The 15580-nt window shown below is 46.7% G+C and overlaps 1 protein-coding gene across 1 annotated transcript in view; it reads left to right on the top strand.

Moving 5' to 3' along the window:
- Window positions 1-13749, top strand: part of KBTBD12 (kelch repeat and BTB domain containing 12) — a 43840-nt gene extending 30091 nt beyond the window's left edge. Inside the window, exon 5 of the mRNA XM_024763410.1 lies at window positions 13568-13749. Within this exon, the coding sequence (XP_024619178.1) occupies window positions 13568-13749 (182 nt within the window). The remainder of the gene's footprint in view (window positions 1-13567) is intronic.
- Window positions 13750-15580: the final 1831 nt, after the last annotated feature.

Here is a 15580-nt window from a genome sequence, read left to right as displayed (position 1 = left end):
CTGCAACTAAGGAGCCCGCCTGCCACATCTAAGACCTGGGGTAGCCAAAATAAATATTTCTTTAAAAATAAATAAAAATATGAAGACCGCATGGAAATAGGGGAATGACCAGAAACGCGGGGGGTTAGCTCTGCATTTATTGATCTTTACTGAAATCCTGCCCTCGGAAAACTCTCTTACTCCCCACTACTGACATGAGAAATAAATTGCTTGAAAGCCTTTCTAAGATAATACCTAATCTACGTGTTTATTACCAAACTCAGCTTCCACATATCTAATTGCCACCATCATTGCAATCTACAGTACGGATTTATAGTTTTTTAAAGTAACAGGGAGATTTTTATTCTTTATTTTATTTTTTAAAATATTTGTTTATTTATTCTGGTTGGCTGTGCCGGGTCTTAGTTGTGGCACACCAGATCTTTTAGTCAAGGCATGCGGGCTGTTGGTGGCATGCAGAATCTAGTTCCCCAACCAGGGATTGAACCGGGGCTCCCTGCCCTGGGAGCACGGCGTCTTACCCACTGGACCACCAGGGAAGTCCAGGGAGATTTTTTAATATGCACAAATTTAATAATTAACTGTCTCCAAAGTTTGATTAGTTGCATGAGTAAGTAAGATAGAATGCAGCTACAGTAAAAATGATTAACAGTTTAAGTCTAACCTTCCTAATAGAAGTACTAGGCCAGGACATAGCCAGGAAAAACATGCCCCAGGAGTACTTACAATTTTGGAAGCATGCCCAATTAAAATAGAGCTGCCCCTGCAGCAAAACCAAGCCTGCTATACGCCGCCCTTCATTTTTAAAGCACAGAATTACATGTAAGTTAAAGAATAAAGTTTTCATTAGAAATTAAAAGAGACTTAGGAGGTATATGAACCAAATACAATGAGTGGACCTTATCTGGCTCCTGATTCAAACAAATCTTGTGGAGAAAGATATTTTTCAGGTAATCTGGGAAATCTGAGTGTGGACTGGAGTATTAGAGGATATTAAGGAACGGTTAATTTTAGGTCACAATAATAATGGCATTGTAGTTTTATATGAAAGAGGAAGAAAAAGGAAAAACGTTATGAACGATGAGAGACTGTGTAGAAGTTTTTATGGATGAAAATGACATGCTGTCTGGAATTTGTGTTCATCTACTCCAGCAAATATTTTTTAAAAAGTGAATGGGGATGGGGGGCAAGAATAGATTTTACAACGTTGGTAAAATGTTGATCATTGTGAAAGCTGGATAATGGCTACAGGAGCTTTATTTACTAGATTTTTTTTTTTCTTTCTGCATCACTCGGCTTGTGGGATCTTAGTTCCCTGACCAGGGATCGAACCCCGGGCCCTTGGCAGTGAAAGCATGAAGCCCTAACCACTGGACTGACAGGGAATTCCCTATTTACTGGTTTTTGTATTCTTGAAAGTCCTCATGATAAGAAGCTTCAATTTTTCTTTCTCTATTTGTTCTTCAGACAACTTTCCAAAATGTTTTTTTTAACGGTTCTAATTTTTTTTATATTACACATCACATGCTTGTGTAAAGGTAGTAACCTGTCACAGTAGCAAGAAACCTGGCAGGGCAAGGAGATCTTGTAAAGACCCCTGTTGCAACCCCGTGAGTGAGGAGGCCTTGGAGGAGACCAGAGAGCGCCCAGGTGCTGGACCACTCGCCACCCGCCCCCCACCCCCCGCCAGGGCCCTACTCTCCATCCCCTGGCTGCAGGCTTTCTCTTGACCAGAAGAGAAGGGCAGAGAATACAGAGGGCAGCCTCAGGACCTCCAGAGCCCCACTCCAGAGCAGTGGGGGGTAATTAGTGTCTAAGGATCTAGAAGATACTCTCTTTTGTCTTGTTTCCTTGTCCTATTTTCCTTTGTATAATACTGAGTTAGAGAATTGATATCCCCAGTTTTTCAAGAATGTCTGAACTCACGCTCTGAGCCAATGTCTTTTCTTGAAACTGTAATGGACTAATAATGCTTCCAGCCAGAGGGAAAGGGATTTACTATGCGAGCTCTCAAAGTCCCTTTTAACTATCTGGTTTTAAGATGGAAAATTGTCCCGGATTAGCTGAGTGAGTTGTCAGTGGGGTTTTATGGAAAACAGAACAATTGCATATTAACGTGCCCATTACAAACTAGAGATCTCAGCGTCAGACCTAAAAAGAGGCACTGAATTTTCTCTCCTTGTGTGACACAAACCTACTCATCCCATTTATTTACTCAAAAAACCACAGTCAAGAAAGTACTCTTTTAATCTGTTTAGTTAATTCCATAAAAATGTATTGAAACAAACTGTTTAGAGGCACTTGGGCTACAATTTTGAGATGCTCAACAGTTGATGGGAAAGATAGACACCAAAACACGTAATAAACATAGTAATTGCATATTGGTTAAAATAGTAGGTTGAACACTGTTTTCTCCCACGTCCCACGAAAATGACGGTAAATGGAATGAACACAGTCAGACAAAGAGAAGAGGAGAGAGGGCAACAGCAACACAATTTAGGAAGCAGGAAAGCAGATGGATGAATAACTGCCCAGACATGAGACAGTTCAGTGCTAACCTGGCAACAGGAAAAGGAAGCACAAACCACAGAACCCCAGGGAGTCTTGGGGGTGGACAAGTCTGGAAGAGGGAATGAAGGTGACGCTGAAAACACGAGGACAGCGGAAAGACAGGAAGACCCCAATCTCCTGCCCTTCCCTCGACACTGAGATAAAGCCCCTCCTGCACCCCAACAAAGACCGAAGCTAAGGATGGGGGTGGGGGAGGCAATCAGTACTAAAAACAGGGAGCTGAAGAGAACAGCTACATACTGAATCTTGAGATCAGCAGCTTTCTTCGTTTTCTGGCTCCCAGACGTGGGCAGCCATAACCTCCAGGCAGGAGACAGGAGGATTCTTCTTTGGGAATCTGACCAGCCCCAAAATAAGGCAAAGCCAAATCACCCCGCAGAGAACCTCACAGGAAAGGCTTCCATGGTATCCCTCTCTTAAAGATGAGCAAACAGCTGGGGCTCATCAGACCTTTGAGGAAAGCATGTACAGAAAAGACAGAAATCAAAACATAAAAGAAGAAAAGCAACTGGAGGAAACGGGCTGTGCCAGGAGGAGAAACGTCCTCGGAGGTTAAAAATATGACAGCAGAACTTATATATACAATAGAAAACTTGGAGTGTAGAGTGGAAGAAACTTCTCAGGAAGCAGAGCAAAAAGCAATTAGATAGAAAATGAGAGAAAAAGAAAGTAAGTCCATGAGGTCCAATCGTTGAATAGGAGTTTCAGTAAAAAAAAAAAAAAAAAAAGAATAGAGAAAATGGAGGGACAAAACATCCATGAAATAAATTAGGAAAATTTCCCAGAACTAAAGTTACCAGTTGAAAGGAAACACCTCATCCCCAGCAGAGTGGAAGAAAACGGACACAGAGTAAAGCACATCCCTGCAATGTCACAGAACGCCGGGGACAAATGAGGATCCTGAAAGCTGCCAGAGAGAAAGGACTCATCCATAGAAAGTGTCAGGAATCAGAATAGCACCACACTTAGGAAACGTGACACTGGAAGCTAGAAGAAACTTAAGCTAATGCCTTCAAAAACCCTAGAGGAAAGTTACCTTCTACCTACACTTCCGTACTTGCCGGACCTCTAAGTGTGGGAGCACGTTTTCAGACATGCAATGTTCCCAAAATTTATCTCCTGTGCTCCCTTCTGTTAGGTTTTTCTTCCCAACAACGAACACCTAAGCCAAGTACTAGAGGGCAGGGGGCCAGGAGACAGGATTAAACACAGTGGAGGGAAGGATACTGAGGGGAGATCCAGGGATGACAGCTTGTACAGTGGCCTGAACAGCCAGTTCAGAAGGCAGCTGGTCAAAGGCTCTGGGGGAGGGGACTTCCAGAAGAGAAAACTGATCAAATCTTAATATTCTGCAAGATTTAGACACTTGGAGAAGAGCAATGAAAACTAACAAAAATAAAACAATTGACTTGAGAGGAAACAAGCAGTTGTGCAGGAAAGGAGAGTGTGTCACCCGGTCATGTGTGAATGGCACTGATAACAATCACGTCTAATCATGTCAGTGGTAAACACGGAGCCTCAACCGTTCAGGGGAGTGGGGCACACACGGTGGGGATGTGGAAGAAAGCTGAAACCACATTTTCTACAGTGGAAGTCAGGAGTGCATGGCTTCATCTGAGAAACCAAGAAGTTGCAATAGGGACTTCCCTCATGGTCCAGTGGACGCGGGTTTGATCCCTGGTCGGGGAACTAAGATCCTACGGGCCACGGGGCAACTAAGCCCGCGTGCCACAACTACCGAGCCTCAACTACAGAGAAGCCCGTGTGCCGCAAACTAAAGATTCCGCGTGCCTCAGTGAAGATCCCGTGTGCCACAACTAAGACCCGACACAGCCAAAAAAATAATAAAAATAAAGAAAATATTTTTTTTTAAAAAAAGAAGTTGCAATAGTATAAAATATGTTATTTATAGATGACAGTGTTCAGTGCCAGAAGAATCAGCCAGGTTGAAAGGCAGAAAATGGGGAGGTGGGTAGGACACAACCATCTTTAAGGCCTGAACCTTGTTGAGCTGTTTGGCTCTTTAAATCGTGCGTGTGTATAACTGATAAAACAAAAGCAAATTTGAGATACATAAATAGAGTACATGTAAGAGAGGAACAATGAGGGGAGTATTAATAAATAGAGTACACGTAAGAGAGGAACAATGAGGGGAGTATTAAGGAAAATATTAGCAGGTGAGCCTGCTGGGAGGTAATCCTCTGTGGGTCTCATGCATCTCTGAGCATCTGGGAGCAGAGACACTGCCTGCCTTTGTTCTGGAAGACCCTTTCAAGCGTGTTTGTACAGCAGACAACCTTAGAAAAGAGAGACGGTGTCTCCCCCCACCGCAAGGGCCATTATAAAAGCTTCCGGTTCCTAAGCTTAGGGCTCCCCTCCTACAAGCCAGCCCACTGATTGTACAGGTGTCCCCTGACACTCTCCATGCTGCCCTGTGAGATTTGCGGCTCAAATAACTGTACTTTTAAAATGCGGACACACTGCCTGCTGCTGTTGCTACGAGCGACCCCATCCTTCCTCTATGACCAGGAGTTTCGTGTTGTAAAGTCTAAGACTCTTCACAGCTCTTGACAGACCTGTGGAGTTCTTTGACTCAGCAGAGGAAAGTCAGAATCAAAAACTCTGTTCTCCACCCCCAGCACAGAGTGAGGAAGCCAACATTATGTTTCCAAAAGATCAGAGCTCATAACACCAACTCTTCACACACTTACAGAATATAGAAAAGGACGGAACATTTCCCAACTCTTTCTATGAGGCCGGAATTTCCCTGATACCAAAACTGGACAAAGACATGCCAGAAAACTACGGGCCAACATCCCTTATGAATACGGTTGCAAAAATGCTCAGTAAAATACTAGCAAGCTGAAGGTAGCAACATACAAAAAGAATTATGCATTCTAACCAAGCAGGCTTTATGCCAGGAATGAAAAGCTGGTTCACCGTACAAAAATTAATCAGTGTAATACACCGTATTAGGCAGACCTGCTCTAAAAAAGGAAAGTTACAGAAAATTCTTCAAATGAAAGGCAACTGGTATCGCTGAGAAACGTGGAACCTCAGGAATCCAGGAAGACAAAGAGAAATAGTGAATACCCGGGTAAATATAATGGACATTTTTCTCCTCTTCAGTTCTTTAGCACATGAATGGCAGTCGACAGGAAAAATTTTAACACTGTCTGATAGTGTTCTCAGTGTGGGTTAGTGTTACACAGAGAGGGCTGTCTCCCTTGTGGTGACAATTAAACGTAATGGGGTAGGTAGGCTAAGGGACTAGATGGGAGTGAGGGGGGTTCCTGCACCCACTTGAAGTGATGAAGTATCAGCGAAATAGTCTGTTAAAAGTTACTGTACTCCTGGGCTTCCCTGGTGGAGCAGTCATTAAGAATCCGCCTGCCAACGCAGGGGACACGGGTTTGAGCCCTGGTCCAGGAAGATCCCACATGCCGCGGAGCAACTAAGCCCGTGTGCCACAACTACCGAGCCTGTGCTCTAGAGCCCGCAAGCCACAGTTACTGAGCCCGTGTGCCACAACTACTGAAGCCCGCATGCCTAGAGCCCGTGCTCCGCAACAAAGAGAAGCCACCGCAGTGAGAAGTCCATGCACCACAACAAAGAGTAGCCCCCGCGCACCACAACTAGAGAAAGCCCGTGCACAGCAACAGAGACCCAATACAGCCAAAAATAAATAAATAAATATTTTTTTTAAAAAAGTTACTGTAATCCTTAGAACGACTACCAAAAAACAAACTATACAAAGAAGAATGCTTAAAAATTCAAGATAAATCAAAATGGGATATTTAAAATATTCACGTAATCCAAAAGGAAGAAGGAAAGGGGAAACAGAGGAGCAAAACATAAAAGAAATAATAAAATAGTAGACCTGAATCCCAGTGTGTTGATGTTTACATGAAATACAGTGGTCTTTTTTTAATATATAAATTTATTTATTTTGGCTGCGTTGGGTCTCTGTTGCTGCGCGCGGGCTTTCTCTAGTTGTGGTGAGTGAGGGCTACTCTTTGTTGCGGTGCGCGGGCTTCTCACTGCAGTGGCTTCTCTTGTTGCGCAGTGCCGGCTCCAGGTGCACGGGCTTCAGTAGTTGTGGCTCACAGGCTTCAGTAGTTGTGGCTCGTGGGCTCTAGAGCGCAGGCTCAGTAGTTGTGGTGCACAGGCTTAGCTGCTCCATGGCATGTGGGATCTGCCCGGACCAGGGCTCAAACCTGTGTCCCCTGCATTGGCAGGCGGATTCTTAACCATTGCACCACCAGGGAAGTCCCAATACAGTGGTCTTTATCAAATCAATTCACCTCACAGACCTTCCACTTGCTTAATCTCATTTTTTAAAGTATTTTTCTTAAGAAAAAGAAAATAAAAAACTAATTTTCTCGAAAGCACCATTTCCTATTTGAACTCCTGTGTATCTCGAAGGGTAAAACACATTCTATGTTTCTTATAAATAAGCCCAGGGAATTCCCTGGTGGCTTAGTAGTTAAGACCCCACGTTCTCAGTGCAGGGGGCAGGGGTTCGATCCCTATTCAGGGAACTAAGATCCTGCGCGATGCACGGCACGGCCAAAGCAAAGAAAAAGGCCCAGAATACTCAGAAGTTTGTTTATAGTCACTACTTGGGATGCCAGTTACCCCTTGATCAAAACTGATTTTGTACATCCATTCCTTCAGTCGGTGGAAAATATAAAATCTCTGATTAATTAACTGAATTTCCAGACAGCGGAAGACTGTTTCTGTGCCACGTGATTTTACAGTACGCTGATGTACCGCAGGGGGCTGCAAAGGACTCCCCCGCATCCCAACCTCGTTCACAGAGGCAACTGCACGTCCTCAGACGGTCGTGTGGCTTTGGCTCTGGTTTTGCCCAAACCGGGTCCCTCCTCTAAGAGGTGCTCACTGCGGTCACGCCTTGGTTACACTCATGACCCTCTCCTTCCTGCTTGAGTCGGGGGCAGCTATACCACCCTTTTTGCTCCACCTCGCTACAGAGGGTAGGTAACACCCCCGCCTGAGGACAAGCCCACCAGCTGGACAGGCCAGGTCAGCCTGTGCTCAGTACCCCGTTTTATGATTTATGATTGACTGACATACCTATTCATTCAAAATGCAATGGAACTTGACATGGCTTATAGAGAGGCACACGACACAATAAGATAGAAATTAAAATAAATCAGGGGGCTTCCCTGGTGGCGCAGTGGTTAAGAATCCGCCTGCCAACGCAAGGGACACAGGTTCGAGCCCTGGCCCCGGAAGATCCCACATGCCGCAGAGCAACTGAGCCCATGCGCCACAACTACTGAGCCTGTGCTCTAGAGCCCACGAGCCACAGCTACTGAGCCCATGTGCCACAACTACTGAAGCCTGCGAGCCTAGAGCCCGTGCTCCACAACAAGAAAAGCCACAACAATGAGAAGCCTGCAACTGCAACGAAGAGGAGGCCCCACTCGCTGCAACTAGAGAAAGCCGGTGTGCAGCAACGAAGACCCAACGCAGCCAAAAAAAAAAAAAAAAAAAAATCAGGAAATGGGATGAAGGGAAAATAAAGACATATACACACCACTATGTATAAAATAGAAGAACAACAAGGACCTACTGTACAGCACAGGGAACTCTTCTCACTACTCTACAATGACCTATATGGGAAAAGAATCTAAAAAAGAGTGGATGTATGTGTGTGTATAACTGATACAGTTTGCTGTGCACCTGAAACTAACACAACATTGTAAATCAACTATACTCCAATGTAAAATAAAAAATTTTTTTAAAGAGAAAAAAAAAGCAAGCCAGATGGGGGTAAAGTCGCCAGCGCTCTCATGCACTGGCTGTATGAGGTCCACCAGTTCATCTCTGGTCCCTCTAGAGGCCAGAGTTGAAAGGACCACACGCCCAGCTACGGATTTGCAGTGTCCTCAGAGGGGAACAAACCACTGCTAGAGGGGCACAGCTTTTAAACGTGGAGAATTTCTCCCCGTAGCCTCATATAGGGCAGTGAGAAATGTCCTCAATTATATTTCTGTAATAAATAAAATGCAAGTCAGCATTTCACCGAAGAGCACGTCAGAAAAAAAAACTCTATAAGGGACTAAAAAAATATCCCACGTTTTCAGTTTTCTGACAGTCTCACTGAATTGAACGATGAGATCTAGACTAAGGTGGTGCTTCTCAAGTTTGTCTACTGAAGGATATCCAACAACAGGGAGCAGCCCTAAGGCACGTGGGGCTACAGCTGAGGCATCTGCCACACTCACAGCATGCCTTTGGCATTGTCATCTTCAAACGCTTACGCGAATTCTTTATTTGCTTCGTATGAAATAACGTTTTCAGCTGCTGACCCCTGGAGGCAGCGGGCCTCAGGAGTTTCCTGACTCCTCGAGCGAGTAAGATGCTGTGGCATTAAGTGTCTGTTTTTGGAGAATCAACTGAACTGAAACGAGCTGACACTGAATTCGGCCACCGGTTTCTTCTTCCTTGTGAGAGGACAGCGTTTCAGGAGCCCAGGCTCACACACACGGGTAGGCACACAGCTCGCTCTCTGAGCTCCGTTAGGGTGGGAGCTTAGGAGAGCACCCGGACGGCCCACCGCGGTGTGTGCCCTGTCAGGCGGTCCTGGCGGGAGCTCGGATCCCCGGGGTGCCTTCTTCCTGAGTCCCCAGCCACACCCAAGTCTGGGACGACTCAGTACACTCTCCCCTTCCCAGTCAAGAAAGCTCACTCATTACCTTCTTCACTTCTTTGGCACTAATGCAGTAACTTTCATTCCATGTAAATTAGAGATTTCTAGGAAAGATGGTAATACGCATACATCGTTTAAAAAAATACGTCTCCCCAATAAACACTGAAATGAGCGAAAGGAAGCAAAATTAATGAAAACTCCGTCTACTCTAAAATTTTACAAGCCCCATCCTGCATTAATTTAAATAAACACATTGCAAGCCTTCATCCAGCTAAACCAAAACAAAACGAAACAGAAACCCAGGTGTGGGAGTGGTAAAACCCATGTTGCAAGACACCGGCAGTAAAGGAGCCAGAGAAGGCTCCTCCACCTCAACAGGAGGACGGGCAGGAAGAGGAAACGGTCGTCCCGGAGGTCTGCCCCTCGATGGGCGGCCCCTGGGTCAGACCCGTCAGCCTCGCGCCGCCAGGGCTCTGCGGGGAATGGTGGTTTCCAGCACTGACGCCTGCCAGCAGCCACAGCGAGAAGGCCAGTGGCAGGGCCACCCACACCCCTCTCGGCTGCCCTCAAGCTGCCGAGCTACCTTCTGTCCAGTAAATCCCCACTTTGCTAAAGCCGGACAGAATTCGTGTCTGCTGGTGCCGCCAGGAACTCTAACAGACTCAACAAGCATGATTCCTTTTGCACTTAACAACACAGCTCAGAGACATATAAAACAGAAACTACACAAACCACAAGATAAATGGATAAATCCTCAAGAACTGCATGGACTTTGAGACACCTGTCTCAGAAAGTCACAGACCCAAAAGATTTTTTTAAAAAAAACTGAAGGAAAAAAAGATTTTGAGCTTCGTGTCTACGTAAGTTCTTAATTTAAGCTAATTACAATTAAATGAAAGATAAAAATCAGCTCCTCAGTCTCACACTTCAAATGTGTCTAGTGGTTTCTGTATTGGACACTGCAGATTACAGAACATTCCCTTTATCACAGAGTTGTCCTGGACGGAGCTGATATCAAGAAGATGTGGTGTGTGTATATTTCTATTCCATGGAATATTATTCAGCATAAAAAAGAAGGAAATCCTGCCACTTGCCCCCCAAGGATGAACCTGGAGGACATCATGCTAAGTGAGACAATCCAGACACAGAACAACAAGTACCACGTGATCTCACTTGCACGTGGGATCCAAAGTAATCCAACGCACAGAAGCAGAGCGCAGAAATGGCGACTGCCAGGGCCTTGGGGGAGGGGACATGGGGAGACACTGGTCAAAAGCTACAGACCTCCCGCTATAAAGTGAAGACGTTCTGGGGGTCTAATACATGGCTGGTGACTCTAGTTAACACTGGGAATTCCCTGGCGGTCCAGTGGTTAGGACTCGGTGCTTTCACTGCCGTGGCCCAGGTTCAGTCTCTGGTCAGGGAACTAAGATCCTGCAAGCCGCGCCACGTGGACAAAAAAAACAAAAAAAGTACTGTATTGTATACCTGAAATTTGCCAAGTGTTCTCAACACACACACACACACACACACGTAACCATGTGGGGCGATGGGTGTGTGAATTAGCTTGATTGTGGTGATGGTTTCACAGCGTGTGCACATCTCAATCATCACATCGTGTACCTCAAATGTATACAATTTTTATTTGTCAGTTGTGCCCCTATAGAGCTGGAAAAAGTAAATACTCACTTCCATACCTAATTTTGTAACATGTTCCTTAAAGAGGGCCTCCCAAGTCATATAAGCTTTGGGTCCCACAGAGCCTGTCTCCTCCTGCCTTATCAACAAGCTGCAGGAAACACAGTCCCACCACGTCCTTCTTCATTCGAAAGGGCTCAGTGGTCTCGAGCACAGGCTTTGAGGATCGCAGATCTGGCTGGGAATTCCGGCTCTGCCACCTCTAGCCGTGTGCCTGTAGGCAGGTCCTCTGAATCTTAACCCTTAGTCTGAAAACAGGGGTAAACTGGTGCTTGCCCCACAGGGTGATGTGATCTAACACCTCAGCGCACCCGGCTCACAGTGAGCACAGCACACGCAGCCCACTGTAAGCACACAGTGAGTGTCAGCTATGACTATTTTTTGGTGTTTTTGGAGTGAAGGTTCATTCAGGAAATGCAGGTGAAAAAGGGCATTTTCAGACAAACAAAAGCTGAAGGAGTTTGCCGTAAGAAGACATCCCCTACAGTATGTACTTCGGCATAAGGAAAACTGACCCTGATGAAAAGTCTAAGATGCAGGAAAGAATGAAGAGCAATGCAAGTGTAAATACGCGGGTCATTCTGTGAGCATTTACCGTACAGAACAGTAATAACAAGGTCTCTCAGAGTCTACAGATAGAATGAAAATGCACATCAGCAAAGGCTAATAAATTGGGAGGGAAGTAAATATAATTAAACTATTCTAAGGCCTTCCAAGAGGATGGTCAAGGTATTGCTTAATCAGATCTTGGTAAGTTGGGTGTGCAAGTTTTAATCTAGGGTAACCCCCACCAAAAGAATAGAAATGGGGGTGAATTCCCAGGAGATCCAGTGGTTAGGACACAGTGCCTTCAGTGCCGGGGCCCAGGTTCGATCCCTGGTTGGGGAACTAAGATCCTGCAAGCCACACAGCTTGGCCAAAAAAAAAACGAATACAAATGGGGTTTATAATTTCTGAATCAGTGGAGGAGAAGAAATGGAATGATAAAAAACACTCAGGGGCTTCCCTGGTGGCGCAGTGGTTGAGAGTCCGCCTGCCGATGCAGGGGACACGGGTTCGTGCCCCGGTCCGGGAAGATCCCACATGCCGCGGAGTGGCTGGGCCCATGAGCCATGGCCGCTGAGCCTGCGTGTCCGGAGCCTGTGCTCCGCAACGGGAGAGGCCACAACAGTGAGAGGCCCGTGGACCGCAAAAAAAAAAACACTCAGTCCAAAAGACAGCATTAAAGGAGAAAAGAATGAGTGAGACAAGGACGGTTCACAAATGGGATGTTAGATTTAAACCAAAATATATCAGTTATTGCATTAAATGTAAATAGACTAAATGTTCCAGTTAAAAGTCAAAGATTATCAGAATGTTCTTTAGAATTGTACCTTTGCTAGTTATGATATTAGTCAAAAGAATTCTAATGGAACTTATTCTAGAGTAAGAGGGTCAATTAAATGATAAATTTATAAATGATAAAATTTGTATTCACTTAATAACAGACTCAAAATGTGTACACTAAAAACTGACAGAACTAAAAGGAGAAATAGACAAATCGATAATCTTAGTGGGATAGCTTCACACAGCTCTCTGAGTAACAGACAGAACAAGCCCACAAAGAGCAGTAAATATGTAGAAGATTTGAATGACATGACCTAATGGACATATATGAACAACTATAAAACCCACATCCTTTACAAGCGCACATAGACCATTTTCAAGTATTGACTGTTATATGCCAGGACAGGGCACTTTTCCATACATTATCCCCTCTTATCATCATAAAGTTGTGAAACAGTCGTCTGGGCTGGAAATCTCCCATCTGCCCTCCCAACCCACTCACCCCTTCTCTATCTTACTCTGTGTCCTGCAAAGCCGACCTGTGTGGGCTGCATTCACAGGCTCCTTTCCCCTCTGGCCTCTGGTTGGGTTTAGCCAGAATTGTTGGGAGAAAGAAGGGTAGAATAAGGGCATTTGTTCTCCCCACCCCTCTGCGGGGCTGCCGGGAGGGTCCCTGGGGATGGCTAAGCTCCAGGCAGCTGCCCTCTCCAAGTTCCGGTTCCCACCCCTCACCCGCAGCCTTCCAGGTGGCAATGGCCCAGCTGCTCTTAGTCCTGGGGGCTGTACCATCCCTCGTGGGTCTTCCTAAACGCTACCCACACCTTTCCAAACTCTCTTAAATTGCCCAGTTAGACTGTGCCATCTGTCTCCTGCGAGGACCCTGGCTGTATCCCAGCATCCTATCTGCAGTTAAGGAAACGTAAGCTCAGGGAGGCCAGTGACTCACACGAGGTCGTGAGACCTCCTCCTACAGGTGCAGAATTAAGGACAGTCTCCCCCCTTGCTGGCATCTTTAATAAATCGCTAACATGACCCCGGCACACCCCTTCCACTTGAGACAACAGTATGCCCTGTGTGTGTGTGAATAACTCCTGAATGTGAGTGGTCACGTGGCCTTTCTTGGTTTCTTAAACATCAGGAACACCTTGTCTTCCACAGTACAGTATTCAGCTGTTCGTTAATTCATTTCTGCTGCATAATACCTTTTAGAGGAAGTTGTTTAATAGCAATGATGACCTCTGAATTTAATACTGTGTGATATTTGATATTTTGTTCTCCTTTGCTGTTTTTCAGATCGCCACGAAATTATCTCCAAAGAGATATTGGAGCTGGACCCCTGGGAGAACCAGTGGAATGTCGTAGCCATCAACGCCCTCATGCACGACAGCTATGATGTCTGCCTAGTGGCGAAGAAGAATCCCCGCGACCTCATCCCCCCCCCTTCAGAGTCAGTGGAGGAGGGTGGGGGGCACTGAGGTCTGTGTCTCTGTGGGACCCCCAAGGTGTCTGCCAAGGAGGCACTAGGGATGGAGAGCCCACAGCATGTGTGGGACGTGTGCATTGCATGCGTCGTGACCCGGTGCAGAGCGGCGTGCGCTGGGCGCTGCAGGGGGTGTGTGCAGAGTCCGCCCTCCGGTACCCAGGCTTTGCAGTGTCTTCCCCAAGCTTGGAGGGTAAGGATGGAACCGCCTGCTTCACCCACAGTTGAGCATAATCAAAAAAACAGCCACTCCCAAAATATAATTTAGGGATGACATTTAAATAACACATAGAAATCCATCTATTTTACTTACTGTCTGTGCTTCTGGAAGCCCAGTGGATTCAAAGAACACATTTTGGTAGCTATGCTTCACCAATTTCCCAGGAGTTTCACATGCACAAGGCTCTTGTTTAAGCAGGAACAGTCGGTAAATTCCCTAGAGCTTTCCCAGGGGAAGACCATCCTAGACTGAGACACTTTCTTCGGTGCAGAGCTGTGTAACTGTCATGACCGCTCCCCGTGTCCCCAGGCTCCAGCTGCTAACCCAGGCAGGAGGGACAGATCCATGGAAGCTGGAGCCAGTTGGAAACCTGCTTCTGCCACCACAAAACAGGACCAGTCAGACCCAGGGCGAGCTGTCGCGAGTAGGCTAGACTCTCAGAAGGCAGGGCCACACCTGTGTCTTTGCAGGTGTACCCCAAGTGCCCATGGCAGTGCCTGGCACATGCGTGGGTCTTTGGGTGGCCAGCATGGGGATGCCCCTGCTCCAGCCACGTGATCACAGTGGAAGCTGCTAGTTTCCCTGGATGGGGTTGGGAGGGTCCTCGTGGGAGGGCCGTGACTTTTCTAGATGCACTGAGTTCGGGATCTAGGCTCTCGTCCCAGCTCTGCTTCTTAGCACGCTGCATGATTCTGGGCAGCCCAGCCTTTCTAAAGCCTTATTCTCCTCCCGTGCAGAATGGGAAGGAAAGTGCTCCCTAGGGTTGTTGGAGAATTGAGTGAGGAAGCGCTGAGCACGGTGCCTGCGAGACGCAAAACAGGAAGCATTCTTTAGCTGCTGATACTTTCGTTATCATTACCGTCGTAATCAGCATCCCCCGAAGCACAGTGCCCAGAACACCCGGGCTTGGCGTGGCATCTTGGGGTTCCAGGGAGAGATGTGCATGGGGTCTGAGATTGCTCTGAATCCCCGGCCCCTCCAGGTCCAGGTGGGGTACGGATAACCCAGGGTTTCTTTTCGGCCCTGGATGCTGCTCCTCTGACCCGTATTGGTAACTCTGCCCTCCTGTTGTTGGATAGCGTGAGAGATTCTGCCTCAAACATGTCCCTGTCTTCCCTGTTCTCCCCTTAATTGAAGGCTGTCCCAATGTGGCATGGGAGGACTCATAAAACTGGGACTGTCTGCTAGTTCTGTTCCTTGTGAGACAGGATCGTTAGGCGCTGAGCAGGGGGCACGGGGGAAGCGGTCCGGATGCTGACAGAAGCTGCAGCTGCCAGTCACGCCGGCTCAGTCTGTGCTCGTCAAGGAGGCGTCACTGTTCTCACTGATTGACTTTATAATGAGCAAATGCTCTAAAAATGAATATTAAATAAAATGTCACTGATGGAAGGTCGCTTTCATTTTGGTTTTCGTCCTGCAATTCAATGTAATTTTCATCTGAGGAGGGGACGCTCAGCACCTCCTGGGCAGGAACCAGAGTCGGGGATGACCAGCCTCAAGGACATCGGGAGCGAGGCCCAGAGGCCAGGACGTGTGAGGTGGGCAAGGGCGGGAGGGGGTGCGGTTCCCAGGGCGGCTGAAGCACCAGAGGAAGCCGAGGAAGCCA

This window comes from Neophocaena asiaeorientalis, unplaced genomic scaffold (assembly GCF_003031525.2).
Source record: "Neophocaena asiaeorientalis asiaeorientalis breed wild unplaced genomic scaffold, Neophocaena_asiaeorientalis_V1.1 scaffold433, whole genome shotgun sequence".
In the NCBI taxonomy this organism is placed as follows: Eukaryota; Metazoa; Chordata; class Mammalia; order Artiodactyla; family Phocoenidae; genus Neophocaena; species Neophocaena asiaeorientalis.
Note: the sequence above shows the minus strand (reverse complement) of the source record. Positions and strands in the feature narration are given on the sequence as shown.